The sequence below is a fragment of the Podarcis bocagei genome, assembly GCF_964188305.1.
Source record: "Podarcis bocagei genome assembly, chromosome: 1".
Lineage (NCBI taxonomy): Eukaryota > Metazoa > Chordata > Lepidosauria > Squamata > Lacertidae > Podarcis > Podarcis bocagei.
The window spans coordinates 23,396,729-23,423,590 of NC_138125.1; the positions used below are offsets into that span (position 1 = coordinate 23,396,729).

General features: G+C 43.4%; 1 protein-coding gene across 3 annotated transcripts in view; it reads right to left on the minus strand.

The window, feature by feature from the left end:
* The window catches only part of RIN3 (Ras and Rab interactor 3), a 72,295-nt gene that overhangs the window by 8,329 nt on the left and 37,104 nt on the right, over nucleotides 1-26,862 (minus strand). For all 3 annotated transcript variants that reach the window (XM_081172741.1, XM_081172742.1, XM_081172743.1), the window contains 5 exons: nucleotides 24,160-24,232; nucleotides 20,513-20,604; nucleotides 15,432-16,898; nucleotides 11,871-12,179; nucleotides 1,501-1,632 (listed from right to left, as the gene is read on the minus strand). In XM_081172741.1, the coding sequence (XP_081028867.1) occupies nucleotides 1,501-1,632; nucleotides 11,871-12,179; nucleotides 15,432-16,898; nucleotides 20,513-20,604; nucleotides 24,160-24,232 (2,073 nt within the window). The remainder of the gene's footprint in view (nucleotides 1-1,500; nucleotides 1,633-11,870; nucleotides 12,180-15,431; nucleotides 16,899-20,512; nucleotides 20,605-24,159; nucleotides 24,233-26,862) is intronic.

Genomic DNA, 26,862 nt, shown 5'->3' on the forward strand with positions numbered 1-26,862 from the left:
TACTGCCTTTGATTCTGAGGGTAATGTAAAGCCATTATGGTCAGTAGCCAACAAGAGCCTTATCCTCCAAACACTTGTCGAATCCCCTTTCAAAGCCACCCAAGTTGAAGGAAACCACTCCATTTTGTGGCAGGGAATTCCATATTTTAACTGTGTGTGAAGAAGTAGTTCCTTTTGTCTGCCCTTCATTTGTCTGCCCAGTCATGCCTTCCTCCTCAAAACCTTGAGCATAGTGTTAAGGTCACACGAAAGAAGAGAGGGGAAAAGCTCACTCAGTGCATGCAGAAGGTCCCAGATTCATTTCCTGATTGGTAGCTCTCTCTTTCTCTCTAAGCCACTATATGTCAATGTATGAAGTGGCTCTGGTATAACAGCCCAAAAACCTATGTCACACAATCAAACTGTTGTGCAAACCAAAAGCATTCCCACATCCACCATCCAAGGGCCATCTGCTGTCATGTGAATCTGGTGCCCCCAGTAGCCACTTGTGATCATGGCTGTAGATCTCAGAAGATGAAGAATGAACAAATAAAAAAAAGTAAGGGGGAATCTTGGTGGCTCTAGGATGGCACCCTGAGTGGGACCTTCACAACCTTGAAGAGCCAGAAGAAATAGTAGTCTACAATGCATTATACATAGGGCTGCCTCTGAAGATAGTTCGGAAACTTCAGCTGGTGCAGAATTCAGTGGCCAGGTTGCTCACTGGGACAAGGCAGTTTTAGCACATAACGCCAATCCTGGCCCAAATGCGCTGGCTGCCCATTAGTTTCTGGGTCCAATTCAAAGTGCTGGTTTTGACCTATAAAGCTTTAAACAGCTCAGGACTGCAATACCTCAAGGACCACCGCTGCTCATATGAACAGACCTGGACCATGAGATAATCCTCTGAGATCATTCTTCTTTGTGTGCCTCCTCCACAAGAAGTCTGGAGGGTACCAACATGAGAAGAGCCTTTTCTGCAGTGGCTCGCTGCTTGTCCAATGGTCTCCCCAGGAAGGCTCACCTGGTGCCTTCATCAAGCAGCTTTAGGCACCAGGAGAAAATGTTCCTCTTTAAGCAGGCCTTTGGCTGATTGACATCCAATGCCCTTTTAAATGTGTTGTGGGAGGAGGGATTATTGGTTTGCTGTTGTTCTTATCTTTATTATCTACTTTGTGCTTTTTATATTGTAATTTTATGTTGTGAACCACCCTGAGATCCACGAATGAAGGGCGGTATACAAATTTAATTGATAATCAGAATAAGTCTCTTAGGCTGCATTTGATCCTTCTGCATACTCTGTGCAAAGTAGAAACGCTACCAATGTTAGGATGGTGGTCTTGGCAAATGTCCTCTGGTGCCGGCCCTGCCATTGGCCACCAGCTGAAGAGCAGATGTAAAGTTGGGATAAACATTTACAATTATGGTTGCTGGGCAGCTTGTACTCATTTCTGCCAGTGGTGTACCCTTGCGAACCTCCACCCTCGCTCCTCCCTCTTTCACAAAGGAGGTCTTTCATACCTTCACCCAGCTGCAGTGCAGGGTCCATGAGTTCCATCATGTACTCCACATTCAGAAGCACCTCTGGCAGGTCGCTGCGGGCGAGTACGTACATGAGCACCGGGAGGAAGTCATCTGCCCCGTAAAGCTTCCCTGAAACAAGAAGAGGCCTATTCAGATAACACAACCAAGCAGGCTGAGAGCTGATTTCAACATTCAAAACCGACATGCAGGAAGAGAAGAGAAGAGAAGAGAAGAGAAGAGAAGAGAAGAGAAGAGAAGAGAAGAGAAGAGAAGAGAAGAGAAGAGAAGGCACAGGGGCCCAACAGTTGGCCGCCACCATGCACAACCTGCATTAGCCTAGGTTAATGTGCAAATCAGTCCTTCTCACATATTTTGTAGAGCAGCTGTGCTTCATAGCTGCCAAATCACAGATTAGGAAACAGGATTGATGAAGATGTAAATGTGCGAATGAATTTGCCAGCAGTACAGGTTTTCATACTCTCCCAGTGGCTTCATTACTGCGAGAAAGAACCGTATTTTGGAAAATCGTATTTTGGAATGAATTGAAGAGTATGAGGGAAGCCCTGCTGGATGAGGCCAAAGGCCATCTAGCCCACCATCCTGTTTCCAACCAAATCCTGTGCTGGCTGGTCCAATGGAGCAAATACCCACACCATCCTCAACCTGCCTGCAATGAGCCTCCACATTAAATGAAAAAGTCTGATGCACAGGGGATTTCTACAGTCAGTGCTTGCTAAAAAGAAAAAGAAAAAAGCGTGGTCTGGGACAACTCTGTCATGCAACTGACCCCTTCAATGGCCCAGGAGCAGCTGTGTAAGCCAATGCAAGAAAGGAGAAACGGATAGTCTGAATCTATCTTTGCATCTATCAGATGCAAATCTGAGACACACGATAGGTGGATATGCTTTAGGAATCTCAGTGTGTATGTGACAGTTTTTCATCTACACCGTTGCACATTCCAAAAGTGTGTGTTATTTCCTTATAAACATTTTGAGAGTTATGTATTAAGAAAAATAACATCAAAAGCAACCTTCAATTTCTATTTGCAGGGTTCACAATCATTTTCTTCCGTGCACTACTATTACAGCCATCCATCTCTAAAAGACCAAATGTTGAAGGTCCTTTAAAATTATAGCCACCATGAATTTGCTGTCGTGATAGAAGATAGGCTTCCCTTTATTCTCACTGGCCACATTCCACCCCATGTTTAAGGGCACTTTAGTCTATTCAAATCAATAAGCTTAAACATGCTTAGCTGTGCATGAGCTTGTGGCCATTGGCTGGTTACAAGTATTTCCTATGAAACACATTTCCTTATATGTCAGGCAAAGTCAATAGGGGTTTTATTTGAAGCTGACGGTTATACTCAGCTGGAGCCTTATATAAATATTCTTCTGTTCCCTCATCAAAAAATAAATAAACTTTAAGTAAACCAGAGAATATATGTAGAAAGGGAAAGCCAGTTCAGTTAAAACAAAGTGGTGGAACGCTCGAGTGCTAAGACTCTCTTTATAAACAAAATCTTATGCTGTTATTAGCTGGGCTCTGTACGTTATGAGAGTCATGTTTCCTGCTGTGCAAAAAATACACAGCCAGGTTGTCAAACATTTAAAAAGGCTTCATTGTTCAGTGGGTGTTTTGGCAAAATGTTTCCTTTCTACAGTATTGCTGTTTCTGGTACTGAGGAAGTCTCAGGTGGGTGTGGATGGAGGGCCAAATTTAGCTGCAAGAAGTAGGCATTGATGAAAGGGCAGGATCAGCAGTTAATATGGCCAATGCATTCCTTCAGATCTGGCTTAGAGTGGCCATTTATTCAGCCAGGCTTCTAGGATGCTCTGACATTTTGTGCGGGGTCACTTGTATTGATCTGTTTGCTGCTGTATTGCCATGCTTTAAACCTTTCATTTTAAAAATGCTTGTGCTGGTTGTGTTATTGCTTTTATTGTTGTGAACTGCCCTGTGTTCTTGATCGATGAAAGGCAGTGTATAAATGGAAGAAATAATAATGTAGTGGTTAAGAGTGGTGGACTCGTAATCTGGTGAACCGGGTTCGCTTCCCCGCTCCTCCACATGCAGCTGCTGGGTGACCTTGGGCCAGTCACACTTCTCTGAAGTCTCTCAGCCCCACTCACCTCACAGAGTGTTTGTTGTGGGGGAGGAAGGGAAAAGGAGATTGTTAGCTGCTTTGAGACTCCTTAGGGTAGTGATAAAGCAGGATATCAAATCCAAACTCTTGTTCTTCTACTTCTACTTCACTGAGAACAGTTCTCTATTCAAAGGGCTGTCCAGTTTAAATATAAAGCAAGGGGAGCAGGGAGGGTCCTGAAATTGCCCATCAACAGTCAGCACCTAGACAGCAGACCAAGCCAGTATGCGCTATGGTTATACCTTTTTGGATTCCCCCCCCCCTCAAAAAAACAATTCCCTGTATCATAAAGGGATGAACTTTTGCTTAGAAACACTGAAAAAGGTTCTAATTCTTCTGAGTTGTGAAAAAAGGCCACCCTGAAATGAAAAGCTGTAATCACTGTATATACTACTCATAAGTATTAGCACTTTAAAAAAGTTTATGGGACTGTTTATGGGACTATTTTACAGCTGTGTGGAACTTCCTAAAACTGTATTGGAGAATAAAACTGCAACCGTGTCTTATTCTAAGCAATAAGAAGTGATGTACATTGTGTTATATGTACACTGTATTATATATGCTATGCACATTACATAATACATTATACAGTTGCAAATACAAAAATTGATTTACTGATTTTGGGGTGACCTTTTTTCAAAAGCTTTGGAAATGACAGATCATCCCTTTGTTTTTAGGCAAAAGTTCATCTAACTAAGCTACAACATGAGGTTGTAAAAAAGTTATAACCCTAGTAGTATGCATGTTACCGGGTCAGTTTTATCTACTATAATGAGATGTATTTCACTTTATAGTAATTATGTATAAGTGTGCATACAGATGTATTAGCACATGGAAATTTATGCAGATCTGAATCCTTTCTTGTCCTCTTTTTTTGGTTACACGTTTCCTCTTCTTTGGTGAAATGTTAAGTGGCCATCTGGATTGGGCCTGATGTAAAGTAGAGAGTTGATTCTACCAGCCAAAGTATGCATTAATCACCTATGAATTTCTTACATTAACTCTAGAAAGGTCAGAACGTCACAGATACCACTTTCCTATCTGCTCAGTTACATTAGGATGATACTGTTCGTAGCCTCCGTACAAGGGGAAGCAGGGAACATGTAAAGATTAAGGATGGTCAAGCTGTACTTAAATTAGACAGAACAACTCTTTCCATATTCATTCTAGAAGCCTAATAAACTTATTTCTTCCTTGCAATAAATCTTTATTTCATTCTCTAAACACATAATCACCACAGATTAAGAAAAATTCCTTTGTTTAGGGGAACCTGAACAAGAGAACGTAAGAGCAGCCTGGGGGATCAGGCCAATTGTCCATCTAGTCCAACATTCTGTTCTCACAGTGACCAAACAGATGTGCTTAAGAATGTCAAAGAGGAAAGCCACTATAGTTAAACAGGAAAATGTCTATGGAGCATGCATAATAACTCACCCGCAGTCTGAAACAGTACTGTCCCCTATCTGCCACCCCAGAATTTCTCTGTATTATTCTGATATATGTGTATAGCAGGCCTTCTACAGCAGTCAAGAGCTAACTCTTTCCATTGCAATGCTTTTCCATGCTTTTCCTCATTTTAATGAGTAGAAGTCTTTGTGGGTTTTGCCCCAAGAAATCTAACCTTTGCTTGACATTATATGGCTGTTGTTACTAAGCTGTGTTCCCTTGCTGAGCTGTTAATAAGCACAGGTAACATTTCTCCAAATGATCACTTTGCAATTTTTGCAATTTCACCCTTGTCCTTCCCTGCATGTATTATAAAGGCTGGTAAGCGATAACAGTTATAATATATGCATTGCTACGACAACTGGAAATCAACTAGTCAGGCACTGCAGGGGGTCAGAACAGATGACCCTTTGTGTCCCTTCCAACTCTACAATTCTATTCTACGATTCTATTCTACAATTTCTGTTCTCATCCTGAAGCAAAGTTCTTAACCCGAGGTACTATTTCTGGGTTAGCGGAGTCAGTAACCTGAAGTGTATGTAACCCGAGGTACCATTGTATAATGACATGTGATAAAGGATGGTCAACATATGAAGAGGGGGATGAGTTGGTATCACTTCAGACTAGGGGTGTAAGAAGGCATCGATTTCTGCTCCAATACTCAGAAGTGTTTCCATTCCACTGCACTTTGGCTTCTGACAAGAACTACATTATCTGTCTCTCTGTCCGCACATTTAATTACACTGTTGCACACCATTCATTTCAAGTCAAAGGAAATGAAATGCATATCGTATGTGTAGGGAGCAGGGGTTGCTGTGAGTAACCAATTATGCATTGTTTGCAGGCTTTAAACAATAACAGCAAATAGCATCCATATTTGCAGGGCTGATTTCCATTCCAGACATGGGATGAATAAGCAAACAGTGACAATTTCTGCTTCCATTTCCAACATCCCTATTTCAGACCAGAGGTGGGAGTTCACAGTTCTGAAAACTCCTCCAAAAAATATCCCTGCAAATAGAATACCAGCACAACAGAGAGAAATAAAACATCCCATCCCTTTGCTACTATGTTGTGTTTGCAGGGAACTTTAAAGGAAGAGGTGCATTAAAATTGTGACACCCCTCAACTACAGTCTCAGATAGTACTGCCCATCCAACGGCCTCCTCATTTCTGCTGCAATGTGTGCAGACCAGGCCAAAGCCATTTGTGTTTCATATGGAAACTGCTGTGAAGCATCTCCAGTTAAATGGACAGGTTGCAGGTGATGTGAAGGACCTCTGCTGCAGGACCATGGATAGCTGCTGACAGTCTGGGTAGACAATGCTGAACTAGGTGGACTCGGCAAAAGTCTGCTTACTGTATTTTTTGCTCTATAAGACGCACCAGACCGCAAGACGCACCTAGTTTTAGGAGGAGGAAAACAAGAAAAAAAATATTCTGAATCTCAGAAGCCAGAACAGCAAGAGGGATCGCTGCGCAGTGAAAGCAGCAATCACTCTTGCTGTTCTGGCTTCTGTGATAGCTGTGCAGCCTGCATTTACTCCATAAGATGCACACACATTTCCCCTTACTTTTTAGGAGGGAATCTTATAGAGCAAAAAATACGGTAATCTGTTCCTAAATGGTGTACACAGCACATGCCTCTCTAAAACCTCTCCCTTTTCTGCAGTTGCTTGTCCTCCCTATGAGAGAGAACCCAGAAGCCTTAAAAGCCAGGCCCATCATTCTTCTGCCCCACAATGCACTGCAGACTTAGTATCTACGCTAGTAAACATGAGGAACACGTAATCCGAAGGACTGAATGCTTTTGCCTCCCACCATGATTGACATCTTCATCAGCACCTGGCATTCTACAAGCATTTTTACACCTGAGTTCAACTGGGGGGGGGGGGTTGGTTTTGTTGTTTTGGTAATGTGCCTGTAAAATCAATGCGGGGGGGGGGGGAAATCCCATTTACATCATAACTATCTCTCATTCTCTTTTCCACATCCACATTAGCTATGATCAGAAATTAGCATAAATAGTAAAATACAGCTTCAAAGGCAATTTAAGCCTCACGTATGAAAACTGCAAAAAGAAATAGCCTCTTCTGCTACAGAAATGGAAGAGGCAAATGACCAAACAACAAAAGCAAGACTTTATTCATCCCTTTGCAGTGGAACTGCATGAAGCAGTTCCTAGCTTGGCGAAGACCACAGTGGCTTCATGGGTGAAATCCATAAAGGCCCAGCACGCTAAATACGATCCTTACAAAGTGACAATGTGGGTGAGCATGAAAAAAATGGAGCCCTATGCAGGACACTCAGTAAGCAGGCTAGTTAAGTGGCATCCAATATCTATATCTATTGATTCCCAAACTCACCCCCGCCCCCGCCAGACTGCTTGAAAATTCTAAGGGTCTTGATGGACCACTTAGCTCCCTGCACCCTGCTGTAGCAACTGCAATGCACTGTGCAAGATGCATTATGATTTCTAATTGTGTTTGTATTGCTTCTTTTATTTCTTGTGCATTGTATTTTGTAGTGCTCCACAAAATTCAGACTGCAATACAACAGAATACCATGCTAAAAATAAGAGAGGCCATTAAAATGCAGGTTACAAATCATCAGTATGAATACTGAATGCAATGGACATGCCGTTTCCCGTTTTCAACCACGAATTCACAGAAACACCACTGGCCACCATTTGGGAACCCCTGCTAAAATGGTCCAAAATGTGAGCTGGGCTTTGAGAATGTGGGTTCGGTTCCATTTGTGAGCTTGGCAAGGCATTCCCATTTTTGGGAGGTTCAGGAAACAGTAAGAGTAAGAGAGAAAAATGTTAAGTTATTTATTACTTGTGCAAATATTTAGTACAGGCAGCGACTGTTTTAGGTGCATCCGATATGTGCGCAACTGTGTACACACACATCTCACCGAACCTGGAAATGACCCGAAAATGTCACAAAAAGGGTTGGGGCAGGGGCGTAACAGGTGTTTGCAGGCTTTTTCAATGGCGTTTCAAATATCAACATTTTCACTTAAACGTATGGTACCTCGGAATGTAGCCCCTGCATAAATGGGGAGTTGTCTATACTGGTGGATCAATCATGGGTTCATTTTAATGATGTGCTGTAAAAATGTTGGGTCCAGCATCATAAGACCAGAGGCTAAAGACCCGTCAAGCCCCGCATCTTGTCCTCACAGTGGCCTCTGGCAAGCCTGCAAGCAAGATCTGAGTGCGAGAGCACTCTCTCTTCCTGCAGCTCCCAGCAACTGGCATTTTCCTCTGAAAATTTGCCCTCCAGAGGAAGATCTGGAACCACAGGGCGGAAGTTGCAGGGAAGCAGATTTCACCTTGAGCACCAGGAGAAACCTCCTAACACTAAGTGCTTCTCAAAAGCAGATAAGGATGTCTTCAGCTCTCCTTTGCTGGAGGCACTTAAAGCAGAAGTTGGACATCTGTCAGGGATGCTGTAGTTGCAGCCTGGACTGTGCACCTAGCCTTGATTATAGCAGATGGCTTCCAAGATCCCTTTTAACTCTATGATTCTATTCCTCCAGTTCTTTTGAAAAACCTACCAAATGTTTATAAACCAACATTTTATATGGAAAATGCTTGGAATGCATGCAAGATTTCAATATTTTCTGTTTTTACAGAGGGAGGGAGAGAGAGAGGGAAGAAAGAGAAAAATTCTGTGCAGACTCAATTGTCTCCTTTACATTCATCCCCTGGCTCACATGACAGAGCTCAGAAACAGCCAGAGGTCCTTCAACGGCTGCTTCAATGACATTGGAAACAGTCTCACTTGTTCAAGGTAGAATTGCCTTATTCCAAATCCAGCTTGCCTCCCCCATTTATTTCTATTTTTCAATGACATGAAACATTTGTTTCATAAATATCTATAAGAGGCTTAAAAATAAGCCCTCTCCAGTGCTACAGGCCCCCATGCTATTACAGTCTAGGGAAACTATCTGCAGCATCAGCCTCTGGTTGGGCTCCAGCGCTTGGACGAAAATTGGTATTAAATAATTGAATGCAGAGTTAAAAGGAATTGGAACCCTGCCCAGACCTTCATAAAGGAATGAAGGCTCTGCCCATGGGTTTGCTTCTCCCTTGGTTCCATGGCACAATGAGGCAATCCATCAGTCAATCAATCATTTGTGGAGGAGGAGACTCTTGAGAGTCCCATGGACTGCAGGAAGATCAAACCTATCCATTCTGAAGAAAATCAGCCCTGAGTGCTCACTGGAAGGACAGATCCTGAAGCTGAGGCTCCAATACTTTGGCCACCTCATGAGAAGAAAAGACTCCCTGGAAAAGACCCTGATGTTGGGAAAGACTGAGGGCACAAGGAGAAGGGGACGACAGAGGACGAGATGGTTGGACAGTGTTCTTGAAGCTACCAGCATGAGTTTGACCAAGTTGCGGGAGGCAGTGGAAGACAGGAGTGCCTGGCATGCTCTGGTCCATGGGGTCATGAAGAGTCAGACATGACTAAACGACTAAACGATTAAACAACAGACCACTCCTATTCATGGATCTCAAAACACTTTACAAGCGTCTTTAAGCAAATCATTCGGACATCACCCTATCCAGGGAGTGCACTAGCCCTACAGAAATTCAGGCTGCAATCCTATACAAACACTTACCTAGGTGTAAGTATCATTGAACTCTGAGCAGACATGTAGAGCTCAAATCCCGACTCAGCCATGAACCTCAATGCATCCTTAGCATACTTTGCAAGTGTCCTGGAAAAACTGGGACATCTCGATTTTTTATCATGAGAGAACGGCAGCCATTTTGGCTGCCATGATCTTGCACGATTTCCCTTGGGAAAATGCATTTTCTGGGGCCACAATCTTGTGTGGTACCCCAAAACACGCATTGGGTGTTTTGGGTGTGCCTAAAAATAAAACACTTTTTTCAGTGGTGGGGAAGCTGCAGCACAAAATTGCATGAGATCATGGCAACCCAAATGGCCACTGTGTTCTTGTGATAAAAAATGGGAAGACGGTGTGGGGTCTCAGGAAAAGCCACAGAGGCATGTTTTTGCCCTGTTTTTTGGTTAGCTCAGGCATAGGCAAACTCGGCCCTCCAGATGTTTTGGGACTACAACTCCCATCATCCCTGACCACTGGTCCTGTTAGCTAGGGATGATGGGAGTTGTAGTCCCAAAACATCTGGAGGGCTGAGTTTGCCTATGCCTGGGTTAGCCTAACTGATGCCATTTTGCTTCTGTAAAAAAAACCTGCCTGCTTTTGAATTTAGGAGGGTGAGCCACAAATATGTGAAGACCAGATAACGTTGCTAGGCAATTTTCAGGAAAACCTCCCTCTGCCAGGCAGCTCTCTCCTTCAAGGTCTCCAGGCAGGGTGTCCTATTTCGATCAGCGCAAGGACCCTCGAAAGGGGGAAAGGGAGAGGGGATGCCTATAAAAAGTATGAAAAAAGGCACTTTGGGGCGGCTTCACCATCACAGTGGCGAGTGTGGCTTGCCCACTCTGTTTTACTCAGCTGAATAAAAGAGTGGTTATGGGAATCTCCTCTGTCTATGGCATTTATTGGCCTTTCAGTGACCAAGGCAGCTTGGGCCTGATTAACGGACCCCAACATCGGTATCTGGGAAGATGGTGTCCTGGATTTGGGCTTCAAAGTGTTGGAGGGCATGCATTAGGCCAGACATCGTTACTCAGTCTAACCTACATCACAGGACTGCTGCAAGGATAAAACAGGGGGAAGGAGAACCATGTAAACAGACTGAGCAACTTGGAGGGAATGTGGGGTATAAAGCACATCATCACCATCTCTGGGCTCCCAATGTCTTCAGCTGAATATGTACACAAAGGCACTCATAGAGACATAGCTGCCTATCTCCTTAATCTCGCAGTTGCATTTCCTGTGCTAGGCCTATTCTTCCCGGTCTTATTGTATTCCAGTCTTCTGTCAGTACAGTATTACTACATCCCTTTGCAAAAAGAAAGATATTCCCTGCCCTACCTGGGCTGCTGTGATTTTTTAAAAGAGCTCAAAACAGGGAGCACAAGGTCTCTCTTTCCATAGAAATACAGTCACCAATAACAGCCACAGAGAAGAGAATAGCACCGCAGGAAAACACTTAATTCACCCTTCCCCTAGCCTGGTGTCCTCCCCCTGTTTTGGAGTAAAAATCGCATCACCCCCAGCCATTGGCTTTGCTGGATGGGGATGATGGGAGTTGTAGTTCAAAACACCTGGAGGGCACCAGGTTGGGGAAGGCCAGCTTAATCCAACACAACTGGGGTCCCAACATGTTTTGACAAAATGCCTTCCTTACACGCAATATTCTTGAAGGCTTTCATTGCTTGCTTCTGAAGGTGCTGCTGCCACCACCCTAATTCCTGTAACTGCCCCTGCTGTGCTGAATGAAACTATTTCCTGGGCCTGACCAAATATCTCTTTTGTGCTTTGGTCTCCATTAACAAACACCCGCCAGAAGCTTTAGCAGTGGCTTCAGACAAGCTATGACATGCTTAGCAATACAGTTCAGAACTAGCTGTCATACTGTGTGCACACATTATACCTTGAAAGTAAATTTGAAGCACATTTCCCCCTTCAAAAAATTCAGGGCCCTGCGTTTGTTGCTGGGAACTGTAGCTTTGTGAGGGGCAAACTACACTGCTCAGAATTCTTGGGAGCTGGGGTGGGTAAAATGTGCTTTGAATGTGTCATTTTACATCTAGTCGGATTTTCTGTAATTCAGAATATATATATCTATAGCAAGAGAAGGAGCTTTAGGAGGGTTGTACAGTACCTTGGTTTCCCTGAGTCATAGAGTCGTAGATGAGTTTGCAGGACTTCAGTAGGATGCTAATCTTTTTCTCTGGAGAGTAGGCCTTGTGCATGGTTGTGAATTTGTGCAGTATTTTCTCCAGCAATGTGGATTCAGGCACACTGGTGGTGACTCCCAAGTCAGTGGTCGTCGTGTTTTGTATGACTTGCTGGTTTTCTTTCAGGAGCTTGAAGGATCCATCTTTGCTGTGGATTTCCCTTAGATAGGTATTGATGGCGTCTTTTAAAGGCTTCAAGACGCACTTGTGCAAAGCTGACTCGACAATCACCTCTGGAGTTGGGAAGCGGAGTGGGGAAACATAAGATAGAAAAGGAATATGTGAGAAATCAGCATCTTAAAGCCAGCCTGGATAGACATTCATGCAACTTACCCTCAGTATGTATTTTGTTCTACCTGTCCAGTCATACTACCAAAAGGTATGAAAATATTGACAAAAATATTTAACCTTAGTAGTTCTTAATCACTTTTCCCCTGCCCCTGTGCATATTAATGAAAATTCCTTCTGGAATTTATAGTCAAATTTGAGAGATTTCGTTTTGGTGACGGCAGGTAATGATCTCTGGAGCCTAGAAACTCCGTGTTAAAATAAAATTAGCACATTGTAACTACAGTGGTGCCTCGCAAGATGAAAAGAATCCGTTCTGTGAATCTCTTCGTCTAGCGGTTTTTTCGTCTTGCGAAGCAAGCTCATTGAAGGATTAGCGGATTAGCGCTATTGGCGGCTTTTAGCGGCTTATCTGCTGATTGGATCAGCTGATAAGCGGCTTAGCGGCTTAGAAAGGGGGGGGGAGGGGGAAAAACCAGCAGGAACTCGCAAGACATTGTTGTCTTGCGAAGCAAGCCCATAGGAAATTCGTTTTGTGAAGCACCTCCAAAACGGAAAACTCTTTCGTCTAGCGAGTTTTCCGTCTTGCGAGGCATTCGTCTTGCGGGGCACCACTGTATTGTTGTTGTTGTTGACTAAAGTGCTTCCTTACTTAAGAATATGACCATCCTTTTGCCCTGGAAATTTGGAAGCTCTGACCTTGACCCTCATAAGCCTCAATACACTTGCTACTTAGAGCACCATTTATTGGAAAGGCAGCATACATATTTAACAAATAAAAATATGGTTTTGGGGTCTAGTCTAGCCAGTTCATAGAGATCTCTGGCTAGGCCTAACATAACGGAAGCAACTGCTATTTTTTAACTGTAAGTTTTTATATTGTTGTTTTTTAATTGTAGCCCACCCTGGGGCTTTAGGGTGAAGGGTAGACAATAAATTAAATAATTATAATAATGTCTCTTGGTTTTGACCCAACAAACCACTGCCATTTTGAACAGCATCCAAATGGAATCCGGCCCCCAGACTGGGAACATGGAAGCGGACTTTTTCATTAGTGGCACCAGTGTTGTGGAATGCTTTTCCTGCAGAAAAACAAGAGGCTTCCTCCGTATTGGCATTCCGTCGATCCTTGAAAACACACCTGTTTAGGCAAACGTTCACGCGAACGTCTTGATCCAACTGTTTTAATTGCTTTTTAAACTGTGTAATTGTTATGCTTTTTGACAGGTTTGTTTTATTGTATATTTTAAATATGGCTATTTTAATGTTTTGATGGAATTGTTTTACTGTGTATTTTAATTATGTAAGAATTTTGTAATTGATTATATGCTTGTAAATCACTTAGAAGCCAATATGGCATGCAAACAACAACAGGAACAGGAACAGGAAAAATCCATGAATGTCTTCGACAAGTTTTACCCATAATGTATGACCAAAGGCAAAGATGAATCTAGCAAAGTGAACTGCTGGGAAAAGGGAAGGAGGAGGAGAAGAAGGAACTAGGCTATTGAGGAGTGAATTTCTGTTATTTGGATGAAATATGTTCACAGCATGGATAAAGGATTTTTAGGAATAGGTGCTGAGGGAAGAATGGATTTTGGAAATGTTAGGGAAGAAAAATCACACTGTGGAACTGGGTCTGGATGTGAAGGGGAAAGTGAGGCAGAAGATAATCCCAATTTGGCATGCTCAGGATAAAAGAAATGGAATTTCTCAATGTGAATTTAAATAAAATGACAGGCACAATTTCGCTGTGTTCAGCTGGAAAGGGGAGAGGACATCCAGGAAGAAGTGTTGACAACGTGTAGAAAGTTGGCCTACCAGGATTGATGAAAGTTGCAGCAACTTTTTGAAAATTTCATTTCCGTATAAGGCTAGATGGTGGTTGTTTTGACTTCTACAGCTCTGCTGAATGCAGTTCTCGGCAATGCTGGAACGGATTACATCCAGCAGCATGAAACTGCATATTCTTTAGTTCGGGCCACTCTTGTTCACGGCCTTCTGAGGCTATTGCCCAACTCTTGCTTAACATCCAGCAAGTGAACAAAAACACCCAAAGAAACGCCTTTCCATCAAACTTGCAAAAGCACAGCAAATTGCATCACGCCTGTCCTGTTGTCACCTCTGCAGGGCCTATAACCCAAGCACACTCAACTCTGTGTTGGATTCTGGCCAGGGTATCTGTGATAGCTGGAAGAACAGGACCACAGGAGTAAGCTCTGAAACCCATGAAATACACCTAGAATCATAGACTTGGAAGGGACCACGAGGGTCATCTAGTCCAACCCCCTGCAATGCAGAAATCTTTTTGCCCAAAGTGGGACTTCAATCCATGACCCTGACATTAAGTCTCGCTTTACTGGCTGAGCAGAAGAGCTCTTATATGAGGGCCGTGAATTAAGTTTCTCCTTCCACCAGAGATCCAACTCAACCTGTTGACTCTAAGGCTGGGCTGTGGCCAGAACATACCCATGGCCAAATTTCATCTGGCCTGCGGCATCGGTCCACTCTGGTGCCTTTGCCTGTTCAGTCTGACTGAAGCAAAAGGGGATAGAGCAATCCTTGACTCTGCCACGACCCAGCTTGATTTATTTGCTGAATATGTAGAAAGGAGCTTCACACACGTGCGGCACAGAAATGTTGCAGGTGATGGTGAAGTTGCCCTCCAGTTGTTTTGGATGGCAATGCTAGCTGGGGATGATGGGAGTTGTAGTCCAAAGCAGCTGGAAGGTACCAGGTTCAGGAAGGCTGGGATAGAGTTTCTAGTGTTGTGATGCAATGGATGGTGTTTTAAGCACTGAATCTTGTTCTATGGCCTGGGGATAAGTGATAAAATGGGATAGCCTCAAGCATTCCAGTCTGAATGTGGGAAGAAGGGTGGGTTACAAACATAATCACTAAATAAAAAGCCTGAGAGCTCTGTCAGTGCTTTGGTAACCTGCTCTTTGGTGGTGTTTCTGCATCTAGACTCCATTATATTTTAAAAATGTCATAGACGTGGAAAAAAAGAGTAAATAAACCTGTAAATAACCATAGATGTCTGTGGTCCAGCAAATGCCAATGGCTGACAAATACAACTATTTTATTGTGTCAGTTCTCCTGATAATGTGTTATTTTGATGCATCATGTTTTCACCTTGATTTGCCTCTCGAGGAAGCCATGCACTCAGAAGAAGAATAGAAAACGGAAGCTCTTACCTAGTTGCTCATCCGTGTGAACAGCCTGGTCCATAAAGGTTTTTATCTCCCTGCTTTGTACTAAGTAGCTCTTCAGCTGGGTCATCATTAAGCGGATCTCTTGCAGCATCTCAGTGCTGGAGCTCTGCCTCGCCATCATCTCCAGGCTGTATACTTTATAGTCCTGCACCAAGCGGCCAAAGTAAGAGTCTTTGTCCTGGGCCAGCTCCACAATCTTCTTCTGGAGCTTTCGGTCAGCGGACAGGAAAGCAGTGAAGACATTGCTCAGGCTGACCATGGACAGGCGGTTCTTGGCCCTGCCTAATATCATGGAACGGGTCTTCTTCACCAACGGGCTGGCCACCAGCTCTAGCTCATCCTCAGTGCTGCTGGTGGAATAGGAGTCTGGCTCAGAGGCTGGTGCCTGAGCCCCCACGTTGCTTACTGGGCTGTCCAGTGAGTCATGAGAACTTTCAAGATCTGAGAAGCTAAGAGGCTGACGGGCAAATTTTGATTCCCTTTTTGCATTGGAGCAACTTTTTTTTACTGGCTTTCCCTTTCCTTTTGGAACCGGCAATTCTGACTCTTCAGCACATACTGGTTTTGAATGGCAAGAGCTGGCGGATGACTCCTGTCGTGAGATCCTTTTCTTTCTTGGGGGTGGGATAGGAGGCCCTGCCGACTTCTCTGAGGGCTTCTTCTGCAGCTCACCCACCAGCTGGTTCTTGGCCTCGCTGTTGGGCTCCCCCCCTTGACATGTTGCTGGATCTTTCTCCGAAACCTCTTCAAACACCTCTGGAGGCTCAACAGCACATGAAATGCAACCTTCATTCCCACTGCTCCGTTTCCCCACCAGTTCTCCACCTGCTGCTGGACATTTCTCAGCTTTTTCAAAGCAGCCCTTTCCAGAATATCTCTCGGATATGCACCTCCTTGGCGGAATGGAAGGAGGGATGCATTTCTTTGTGGTAAAAGAATCGCTGAGAGACAAAGACGGCTGCCCATCGTCTTCTTTGCTTTTGCTAACTTCAGTTTTCATTTCCTTTTTGTTTTTCTCCAGATCCCGAAGCTCTTCAGAAGTGGTCATGGGAGACTTTTCAGGCTGCTTCACAGCATGAAGAGGCAGAGGAGGTGGTGGCGGCGGGCGGCGGCTGGGAGACCTCTTTGGAGGCCTTGTCACGGTGTCGCTAGTAAAAGAAGGATCTTTCCTGCAAGTCTCTAGAGAAGGAGGAGGAGGAGGAGGAGGAGGAAGAGGAACATCCGTGGGAAACTGGTTGCTTCTCTCCTCTATAAAAATAGGATTTACAAACCACAGCCTGTCATTTCCTATTGACAGCTCAATTTCACATGCACAATTGTCCGTGCTGCTTGCAAAACACTGGGTAGTTTCCCCCTCCTTTTTCGCTTGAGTTGTGGCAAAAGCAAGACCTTTCACAGAGTGAGGGAACTGCCCTCCCTGCCTTTGATTTAAAGCGGAGTCCCAGAAACCTGCAAAAACAAACCAACCAAAAACCATGAGAATTAAAAGAAAATAATCAAGTGCAGGGCAGGAAGAGACTGAAGTCCTTTAACTGAATTGTATTGCATAATGTTTATTGAACATATGCATTATTTTGTATTGGATAGACAGTGCTGCCTTTAAAAAGGTCAAACCAAGCAGAATCCTCATATACAATCAATAGTATTACCTGAAAATGGCTGTTTCGCCAAAAGTGCTGCTCACTGCAACATTACCCAGGGGTAGGGGTGGCAGATAGCAGCAAGGAATAGGGTGGAATTTTTCCCCAAGCAGAAAACCCTGTGCAGACTGAGAACATGAGGTCAGAGGCCCAAACCAGATCTTACTGTACAATAAAAGCAGCTACATTAAACATGCTTGCTTAGACATGTGTCTAATGTTGTGTGTAGTTTGGGTCAGAGTGGGGTAAGAATGAGCTCAAAGGGTAGCTTCTGCTGTACACAAGAGCTGGAGGGTTTGTCATATAAAACCATAGCCGCGTGCATGCAAACACACACACACACACGAGTAACAGTGTGTGTTTGTGTACCAGCTAAAGAAATATAGCCATTGATCAAGTGAGTTACCTTTTGCAAAACAGTAACCCCTGTGTTATCGAAGGGAAAGCACCACTTTTTCCAAAGTACAAAATACTATGCTTTGAGTGCTGATGAAAAGAAACATTTAGATGTCACCTTGAATACGTTTTTTGTCTTCCTCAGTATACTATAACTGATAGAACATTTAGGCTAGAGAAAATGTAGTTTGACGAAGTATGGAAATTGCATGCTCTACTTTGTGTTCTATTTTCAGAGAAAATGTCTTGGATAAGGTTCCCATTTCTTGTATATGGAAACTTTAAAAAGGGAGATGTGTAAAATACTTACTAGATTCAGTCCTGTATTTTGAATAGTATAATAAAGGTAAAGGTAAAGGACCTCTGGACAGTTAAGTCCAGTCAAAGGTGAGTATGGGGTTGGCGCTGTGGTCTAAACCACTGAGCCTCTTGGGCTTGCTGATCAGAAGGTCAGTGGTTCGAATCCCTGCAACAGAGAGAGCTCCCGTTGCTGTGTCCCAGCTTCTGCCAACCTAGCAGTTCGAAAGCACGCCAGTGCAAGTAGATAGATAGGTACCGCTGCGGCGGGAAGGTAAATGGCGTTTCCATGAACTCTGGCTTACGTTATGGTGTTCTGTTGCACCAGGAGCGGTTTAGGCATGCTGGCCACATGACCAGGAAAGCTGTCTGCAGACAAACGCTGGCTCCCTCGGCCTGAAAGTGAGATGAGCACCACAACTCTATTGTCGCCTTTGACTGGACTTAACCATTCAGGGGTCCTTTACCTTTACTGTACAATGGACACGGAAACCATTGACAATTTTTGTTGTGGTGATGTCTAGGAAGGTGATGCAAATTATACTTGTTAATGAGTTGTTTTATTTACATAGCAGAACCAACCCGTGTTATGCCTTTTACTAATTCTGAATTTCATTTGTTGATATTTATTTATTTATAAATCCATCTATATGCATATACCACCCAGAGTGGCTCACAACACTGTATAAATTCTAACATAAAATGGCAATGGTGCTAACAATCTTTTAAAAAGCTATGCCATTTAAAACCGTTTACAAACATCAGTATAAATTGCCACCCTAAGGGCATAACCGTCTATACTAAAATAACCAATTCTGAGAAAACCTTTAAGAGAATGTGAGTCAAAAGATTCATTTAAACACTGGCAATGTTGAAGCCACACACACTTCTGTGGGGAGGGAGTTCCAGAATCCGGGGGCCATGCCAGAAAAGTCCCTATCTCTTGTGCCAGCCAAATCAACTTGGCATGCCATGAGGATATGAGCAGAGTCTCAGAGGCAGATCTTAATAGGTCTGTATTGGTGTAGGTGGCCATTTGGCTAACATTGTCCGAAACCGTTTAAGCCTTTAAAGGTCAAAATCAGTGCTTTGAATTGGGTCCAGAAATGCACCTGCAGCCAGTGAACGGTATTGGTGTATATGTGCTCCAATTGTCATGTGCACTGGCAGATGAGGAACAGCATTCTGTACCAGTAAAGGTTTCTCAGTCTGTCTTCCAAGGCAGCCTCAAGTAGAGTGCATTACAGTAGTCTATCCTCAACATGGATTACTGAGTCAATGTTTGATCTTTCTAAATAGGGTTGTAGCTGGCATACTAAACTTAGCAAATATAGGGCAATGATAGCCACAGGCTCCCCTCAGATAGGGCCAAGTCCAAGTGGACCCCCAAACCAGAAACCTGGTTCTTGCGGGGAAGTGGAACCCCATCCAAACCCAGCTGTACCCTCTTCTCCAGATAAGCAAATCTCCCTCTTTACCCTGCTGAACACCTATGTCTGGTCTGGATTAAATCATTCATTTTTTTTTAATAGTCTGTAAATTTTATATTGGGAGTCCCACAAAAGATAGACTTTGTTCCCTCTACCAAAGTCTAGGCACAGATTGACAAACAAAAGAAGTCTTAATCCCATCCTGAAGTAGAGATCCAGAAATTATCGTGCAAGAGCATTTGCATATAAAGTAGCATTAAACAAATACTGTTGCAGAGATATGATTTGTGCCTAGGGCTGTGTGCATATATCTCAGAAGTGTCAGAACGAAACGGGGAATTCCTCCTCCTAAGACAGGCATGATTCTGAGGGAAGTGGAAATAAGCATTGTAGATTACGAAATCTTTCCTTTTGGAAAAGAAAACTCTGGTTTGCTACCTGCCATCACCTCCTCTCTGAATTGATTAGGTTTTTTTTACTAAGGAGCCTAAGGAGCACAATACAGTGTATAACTTCTATGTGTCCTAGAAATAATTTCAAGTGCTCAAAGGTCATTTTGGATGTTAATTCAGTAACCCTGACAACAATCTTGTAGGCCAGGCCAGTCTCATAGGATGTTGTGGCCAGTCTATCTGCAAAAATGCGGCTCAGATTAAATTTTAACCAAGTATTTCCAGCTGATATCTTATGCTCAACCACATCACAGCAATCTTGATCAAAACAAAAGACTAGAATGCATGGACATGCAATGAAGATGAGCGCAGGGAGATTCTGGGCAGGTAAAAGAAAGTACTTTTTCCACACACACCATAGTGAATCTATGGGACTCCCATGGCCGCCAACCTGAATGGCTGTAAAAGAGGACTGGACAAATTCACGGAGGATAAGACTATCAGTGGCTACTAGCCATGATGACTATGATCGGCCTCCCTTGTTGGAGGCATTATGCTTCTACAGAGACAGCCCACTGAGGAGGCAGGGCAAAACACCTGCCTTAGGCAAGGGAAGTATACAAGAGGCAGCACCCTACCAACCCCATTGCTTCTGCCCCCTTGCAAAGCACTCCTCTCTCTCACCAAGGGCGGAGAAGAGGAGATACAAGGCCCTTGAGCAGGGATGACGAACAGGAATGCCTTGCGGAACACTCCCACCTCTTGCTGAGTTCGGCAAAACAAGTGCGCATTCTGGCATGTGATGGAATTGTGCATAGGACTAGAAGCCTTAGGTGTACATCCAAATAATGAACCCATTAATTAGGGTTTGGGGTAAGAAGTTGCTAGGGGTCTCCAACACAACTTACCTATCTCCAGACTAGAGATGGTTTCTAGATCTGTAACACTATTGGCTTCCAATATCGCTTGTGGCAGCTTTAGCGTGGAGGGAAGCAAATCTCTAGGAAGTGAAAAAGAAATGAATAAATATATTCAAAGTTGCATGTGGCTTGGTAGGGAATAAAAGCTGCTTGGTTAGTTCTGCATTATTTCATTTCTTATACTAGACAGATGCAGTACTTCAAAATAATTTCAATGGAAACGCATTTGCAATAAGTTTATATTCTGAATCATAGAGTGGGAAGTGGCCCTCAAGCAGGGATGGGGGAGAAAGTCCACCTGTGTCCCAAGGCTCTTCAGCCACAGTTTGACATATAAGCCAGTCCTGGGTTCCTGTTACTGCTCTCCTGGACAAACCATGAGCCATAAACCATAGCGCCTTGCTTACAGCTCATGGTTTGCCCAAGAGAGCTAGACTACAAGTCGAGGTTTGGGCAACAACCTAGGTCAAACTTTGGCTTAGCTCAGTGTGGCACAACAGCAAAACAACCAGGAAGGAGTTGGGGATGTCAGAGAATACCAAGGAAAACAGAAATGGAGCAGAATCTGCTGTTTGCCTATGTGCCCCATGTCCAGAACGGAAATCAACCCAGAGAACATGTAATTGATTACGTTCCATGTTTTTTCTTGACATTGAAATGACATAATGACAATGTAACTTCGGTAATTAATTTATGGAAGTTATGTCCTTTTACCACAGCCGCCAGCAAGTCGAATACCATAGCTTTGGGTGGAAAATGAACTACAGCAGAATGGAAACAGCTCTGCATGCGATAAATACAGGGCAAAGCGGAAAACAATAGCTTCTTTACCTCCTAAGAGGAGTGAAACAGCCGCAAGCTCTTCTCTGGGAGCCCACACATTTGCAGTGAGCAATTATTTGGCTTAGAGTGTCGTGCGAATAAGACTCAGATCAACATAGAACAAGCCATCAGCATATTTCCTGCAGGTCAGTTGGTTGCAAAATGGCACAGGAGGGTAATCCAACTGAAGCAGGCTCTGATGTGACCTTTGCTGACCTGCATTTCTCTCCTGGGATCCTTCCCACAGGAGAGTTCATAGTACTGGTCCTGTGAGATGGCGAGGGTGGCGTGGAGAGAAAGTCTGGCTCTTTTTATTGCTAACCCAAAGTCAATTATCATTCTTTTAAAAACAGCTTGGAACAGCTGAGTTTCAAATAGCTCGCTTGGCTTGTAGTTTCTCTGCACCGCAGGAAATCATTCTTTCACATGACTGGCACGAGTGCTGAGCAAACTGCCTGCCTTGACAGATCCCAGGATGGCTAAGAGATGAACTCATGATGGCCTTTCCTCTCCCCTTCAGCTACTGTTGGCCTTAACTAGGGATGAGGGAGAAACTAAGTTCAATTTTCATTTAAGGGTGAATATTCCTAATTCACGAACCCAAACACAGACGCCTTTTGAAAATTTCACTTCTCCAACTCTTGCAGTGCGGTTCTCCAGCCAAGTAATGTATACAAAAATGTACACCTTAAAGTAAAATGTGCATTAAAATGCCTGTATTGGTGAAAGAAACAATAAAAAGGCCCCCATACTGTATTAGGTAAAAAATACATTGCAAAAATATTTGAATTAGGCAAGATGGCATACAAAAATGTACACATGGAGAAAAATCCACACTAAAATGCTGGTGAAGTTTCAGAGGGACTTAAAAAAACAACAACTGGCAAACTGGTGTGTAAATGTGGAGAACTGAGCACTGGAAAAAAGATAAACTGAGAGAAGTCACAACTGAAATATTCACCTATCCTTAGTCTTAACATTAAACACACAATCTTTTCTTTAGCAAGTACTCTCATAGGAGCAGATGGGACTTGTCAACCTGGGAAGGTAGCCCATCTAGAAGAAGGAAAACTCTGATCCTAAACCTCCACTGCCCTGTGGGATACTTTCAGGAGAAGGTAAAGCTAAGGAGTAAACCCTACACAATTCCGGGGTGGAGTCCCTAGGGTGGTTCGGTGGTGCCTTGTACACCTCCGAAAGAAGAAGAAAGAAGATTCCACCTAAACATTAGGAAGAACTTCCTGACAGTAAGAGCTGTTCGACAGTGGAATTTGCTGCCAAGGAGTGTGGTGGAGTCTCCTTCTTTGGAGGTCTTTAAGCAGAGGCTTGACAACCATATGTCAGGAGTGCTCTGATGGTGTTTCCTGCTTGGCAGGGGGTTGGACTCGATGGCCCTTGTGGTCTCTTCCAACTCTATGATTCTATGATTCTATGATCCTTCCAGCGACTCCTGCAGCCAAGCTGGTGCCAAGCATATGGCTCTGCTTTCCTTTGGACCACATCAATCAGTAAGGCTAATGAGAAGGCCTTGTCATCTGGGCAGCCCAGGACCTCCATACACCCTGCCCAGGCTTGTGTCTTGGTGAGGTCCCTTCAGTGCTGCTAACACAGCAGTTTGCCTTCACCCCCAGAGGCACACTCCATTGTCATTCGAGAAAAACAGATGACGACAACAACAACCCCCATTGACAGGCAGTTTTACTTACCACAGATATTCCCAAGGCTAGCCAGAATACTTGATTTCAGAAGACACTTAATTATTTGAAGAATTCAATTTTCCCTCGCTCCTTCCCCTACCTCCTTTCTTTTGTTCTTTTGAAAATCCATACATAAATTTGGACGTCACTTTTACTGAGTGTGTGTTAAAAATTAATTTGCCAAACAGCCTCTCCCCCACCAATTGAAAGCATTCTGTATGCCCTTGAATATTTTTAAAATCAGGACCTCCTACACCCCTGCTGGAATTTGGTCACTGAGCAATTGTACATTGTCCAAACTAAGAGGAACTCGTGCCCACGCTATGTCTCCCCATTGATGTTTAGTTAGAGACTTGGGAACTGATGTCACTACGCTCAGAGTTTTTCCACCCCTTGCAAGCAGCAGCCAACAAAGTCGCAGAACGGCAAGGAAACAGAAGGCAATGACATCACATGACTTAGTTGAGATTCCTTCATTGCAGAGGTTTGAACTAGATGACCCTCAGGGTCCCTTCCAACTCTACAATTCTATGATTCTATGTTATTTAGCATCATGAAGAAGAGTGGCAGCAGCTCTGTGTTCACCGAAACATGCTATCAGCGTGGTGTACAGATATAAACAATAACAACAACATCAAATGAGAAGCTTTTTTTTCATAATTTGCCTTCTCACATTCACGCACACAAGGGAGTGAATATGCAGTGACAGTTTTCTGGTTTTGTTCAGTTGCAAAACACATTTATTTATAAAATATTTATATGCTAACCTCTCACAAAGTATCAGGGCGGTATGCAGTGATATATAGACACACATACACCACTAGACCTCAGCAGAATCATTAAATGAATGACTCCTCAAAAAAGTTTTTAACATAGACCTGTTGGGATAAATAAGTCTTCAAGATGTCCCCACAGCCAAAAGCAAGGATGCCTGTTAAGAGATGCAAATGTTATGCAAATGTGCCCTTTTGGATTGCTGGCCTTTTTGTCCTCTCTTTTTGGCGATGCGTAAGCAATCACCCAATTTGATGGGCTATGTTGTCCTAGAATCTCCCCACTGAACATTCCCATATGTGAACAGAGACACCATAATCGGAAAACATAAATCCAACTTACCTACTGACACAGTAGAATGCAATCAGTTTGAAGATATCTTCAAACACGAGAAAGGACCCTTCCAAATACAGTACTGATTGAGAAACAAGAGAGGGAAAAAATCAGGGACTTTTCTGTATAAATCAGGAAGCTGATGAATCCTCAAGGAATGAGCACGTGAACGTTTCATATTTGAACTAGGAAGCATTGCAAAACACTCATTCACATGGCAAAATGTTAATCTAAATTTTATACATTTTTATAAGATACGGTACAGCGAAATTATCAAGGAACAGTGAAGGAACTAAAGATATACAGTTTATTTAAAGAAATATTTCACTCTGGTTCATCTCCTAAACTCAGTTCTGCTTTCCCAGTTGTTCAGAGGCAGTATTTTAAAAACGGTTTCCTATTGTGTCAGGACCATTCCACAAGCCTAGTATCACATACGAAAGGTATTGTGGAAGTAGCTTCCTGCTATGCAATTAATTCTCAAGCCACCTAGCACCAAGAGACCAGCTTTCCACAACATATTTCATGTACTGTTCATGAATTTCTCTGAAGGGAGATGTTGGCGGAGTCGCCAAGATGGCATTGCCATCTTTCTATAGGTAAAGGATCTATACTAAGTACACCTGAATAAGAGGAAGAAATCAATGGGAGAAGCTTCTCCCCAAAATGCACCTTCATTGTTGTTGTTGTTGTTTAGTCGTTTAGTCGTGTCCGACTCTTTATGACCTCATGGACCAGAGCACGCCAGGCACTTCTGTCTTCCACTGCCTCCCACAGTTTGGTCAAACTCATGCTGGTAACTTCGAGAACACTATCCAACCATCTCGTCCTCTGTTGTCCCCTTCTCCTTGTGCCCTCCATCTTTCCCAACATCAGGGTCTTTTCCAGGGAGTTTTCTCTTCTCATGAGGTGGCCAAAGTATTGGAGCCTCAGCTTCAGGATCTGTCCTTCCAGTGAGCACTCAGGGCTGATTTCCTCCAGAATGGACATGTTTGATCTTCTTGCAGTCCATGGGACTCTCAAGAGTCTCCTCCAGCAACATAATTCAAAAGCATCAATTCTTCGGCGATCAGCCTTCTTTATGGTCCAGCTCTCACTTCCATACATCACTACTGGGAAAACCATAGCTTTTACTATACGGACCTTTGTTGGCAAGGTGATGTCTCTACTTTTTAAGATGTTGTCTAGGTTTGTCATTGCTTTCCTCCCAAGAAGCAGGCGTCTCTTAATTTCCCAAGAAGCAGGCGTCTTTTAATGCACCTTCATACTGGCAAACAATTTAACCTGTTCACTTCTGCATTTTATATGACTGCTGAATTAAAGAACTAACAGGTGATAAACAGGTGATCAGGTACAGCAACTGAGTCAACCTTTCTCAAAGTGGAGAGGCTTGCTGCGGTCTCTCAATCATTTTGGTTGCCCAAGGGAACCAGTTTTCTCTCATAACAAGCAAAGCATTATAGTGGTTGCATCCATTGCTCCCCTCTCTCTTTCATTCTCTCCCTCTCCTCCTGCCCTCCACTCTCTCTAACACATTACAACTTCCTTGCGAAGGTCAGTTCATTCAAATTTCCTTTCATGAACACAATGTAAGTTTCAAAACAAAAAGTAAAACAGACTGTCTTCACACCAGCTACATGAGAGCCCCGCCAGTGTGTTTTCACACACACAAAGTGGCTTTTGCAATGCAAATGTAAAAATCAGGCACTGGCTAGAATGCAGATTGGATTTATAAATAGCTCTCTTCCACTTTCCACCTGACATTAAGAACATTTGCAGATGAGCGCAAATAGTACAAGAGGGGCTAGAAAGTGCTTTTAGTTTCATATGTGTAAAAAAAAATGCCATTCAAAGCTTTTTTTAAGCCTGAGAAATATTAATGTCCTGGACAATGACTTCAATGGCAAGGTATTATATGCAATAGGAGCAGCAAAATGTTCCTCTCTAAATATTATGTATTGATTAACTAACTACAGTAGGGACTTTTTGAGTTTGTGTTTTAAAACTTATTTCCTGGATATCAGCTTAATTATTAGTAGAAAATGATTAGCATGCATAGTTCAGTTTTTGTTTCCTGTTCACCTCACTGATGTGTGCGTGGGGGCGGGGTGCAGTTTGCAAATGTCTGCTGGAAAGTATCTAGAAGATATTACTGATGTGTGGCTATATAAATGTTAACATCAACAAGATCAAGTAAAAGAGTCTTGAGGCACCTTAAAGGTTAACCAATTCATAGACTCAAGAAGAAAAGCATGAAGTAAAGGGGAATGCCTGTGAGTCAACTTTGACAGGTAGGAGGGACTGTCCACCTATCAGGTGGCCTACCAGTCACCTAATATCATCCTGACATTGAATGATTGGCACCTGGGTAGTCACACCCACTTGTCAAAGTTGGCCTATGGGGATGTGGGGAGATAAAGCTCTCGCCCACCAAGCCAAAAAGGTTCTTCACCCCTGGACTAGAATGTTCCAATGAGAGAGAGGCAAAGAGGGAGGGAGGGAGGATCATAGAAATGTAGAGCTGGAAAGGAACCACGAGAGTCATCTTGTTCAATCCTCTGCAATGCAAGAATGTCAACACGCAGTCCCCCAACCAATTTGAAACCATACTGGACTCTGCTTAGCTTTGCAAATGTGCTAGCAGTTTTATTGCTGCATCACTATCGCCCTTCAAGTTAGCTGAGGGAGTGGGAGACTGGTGAAAATCTCTCA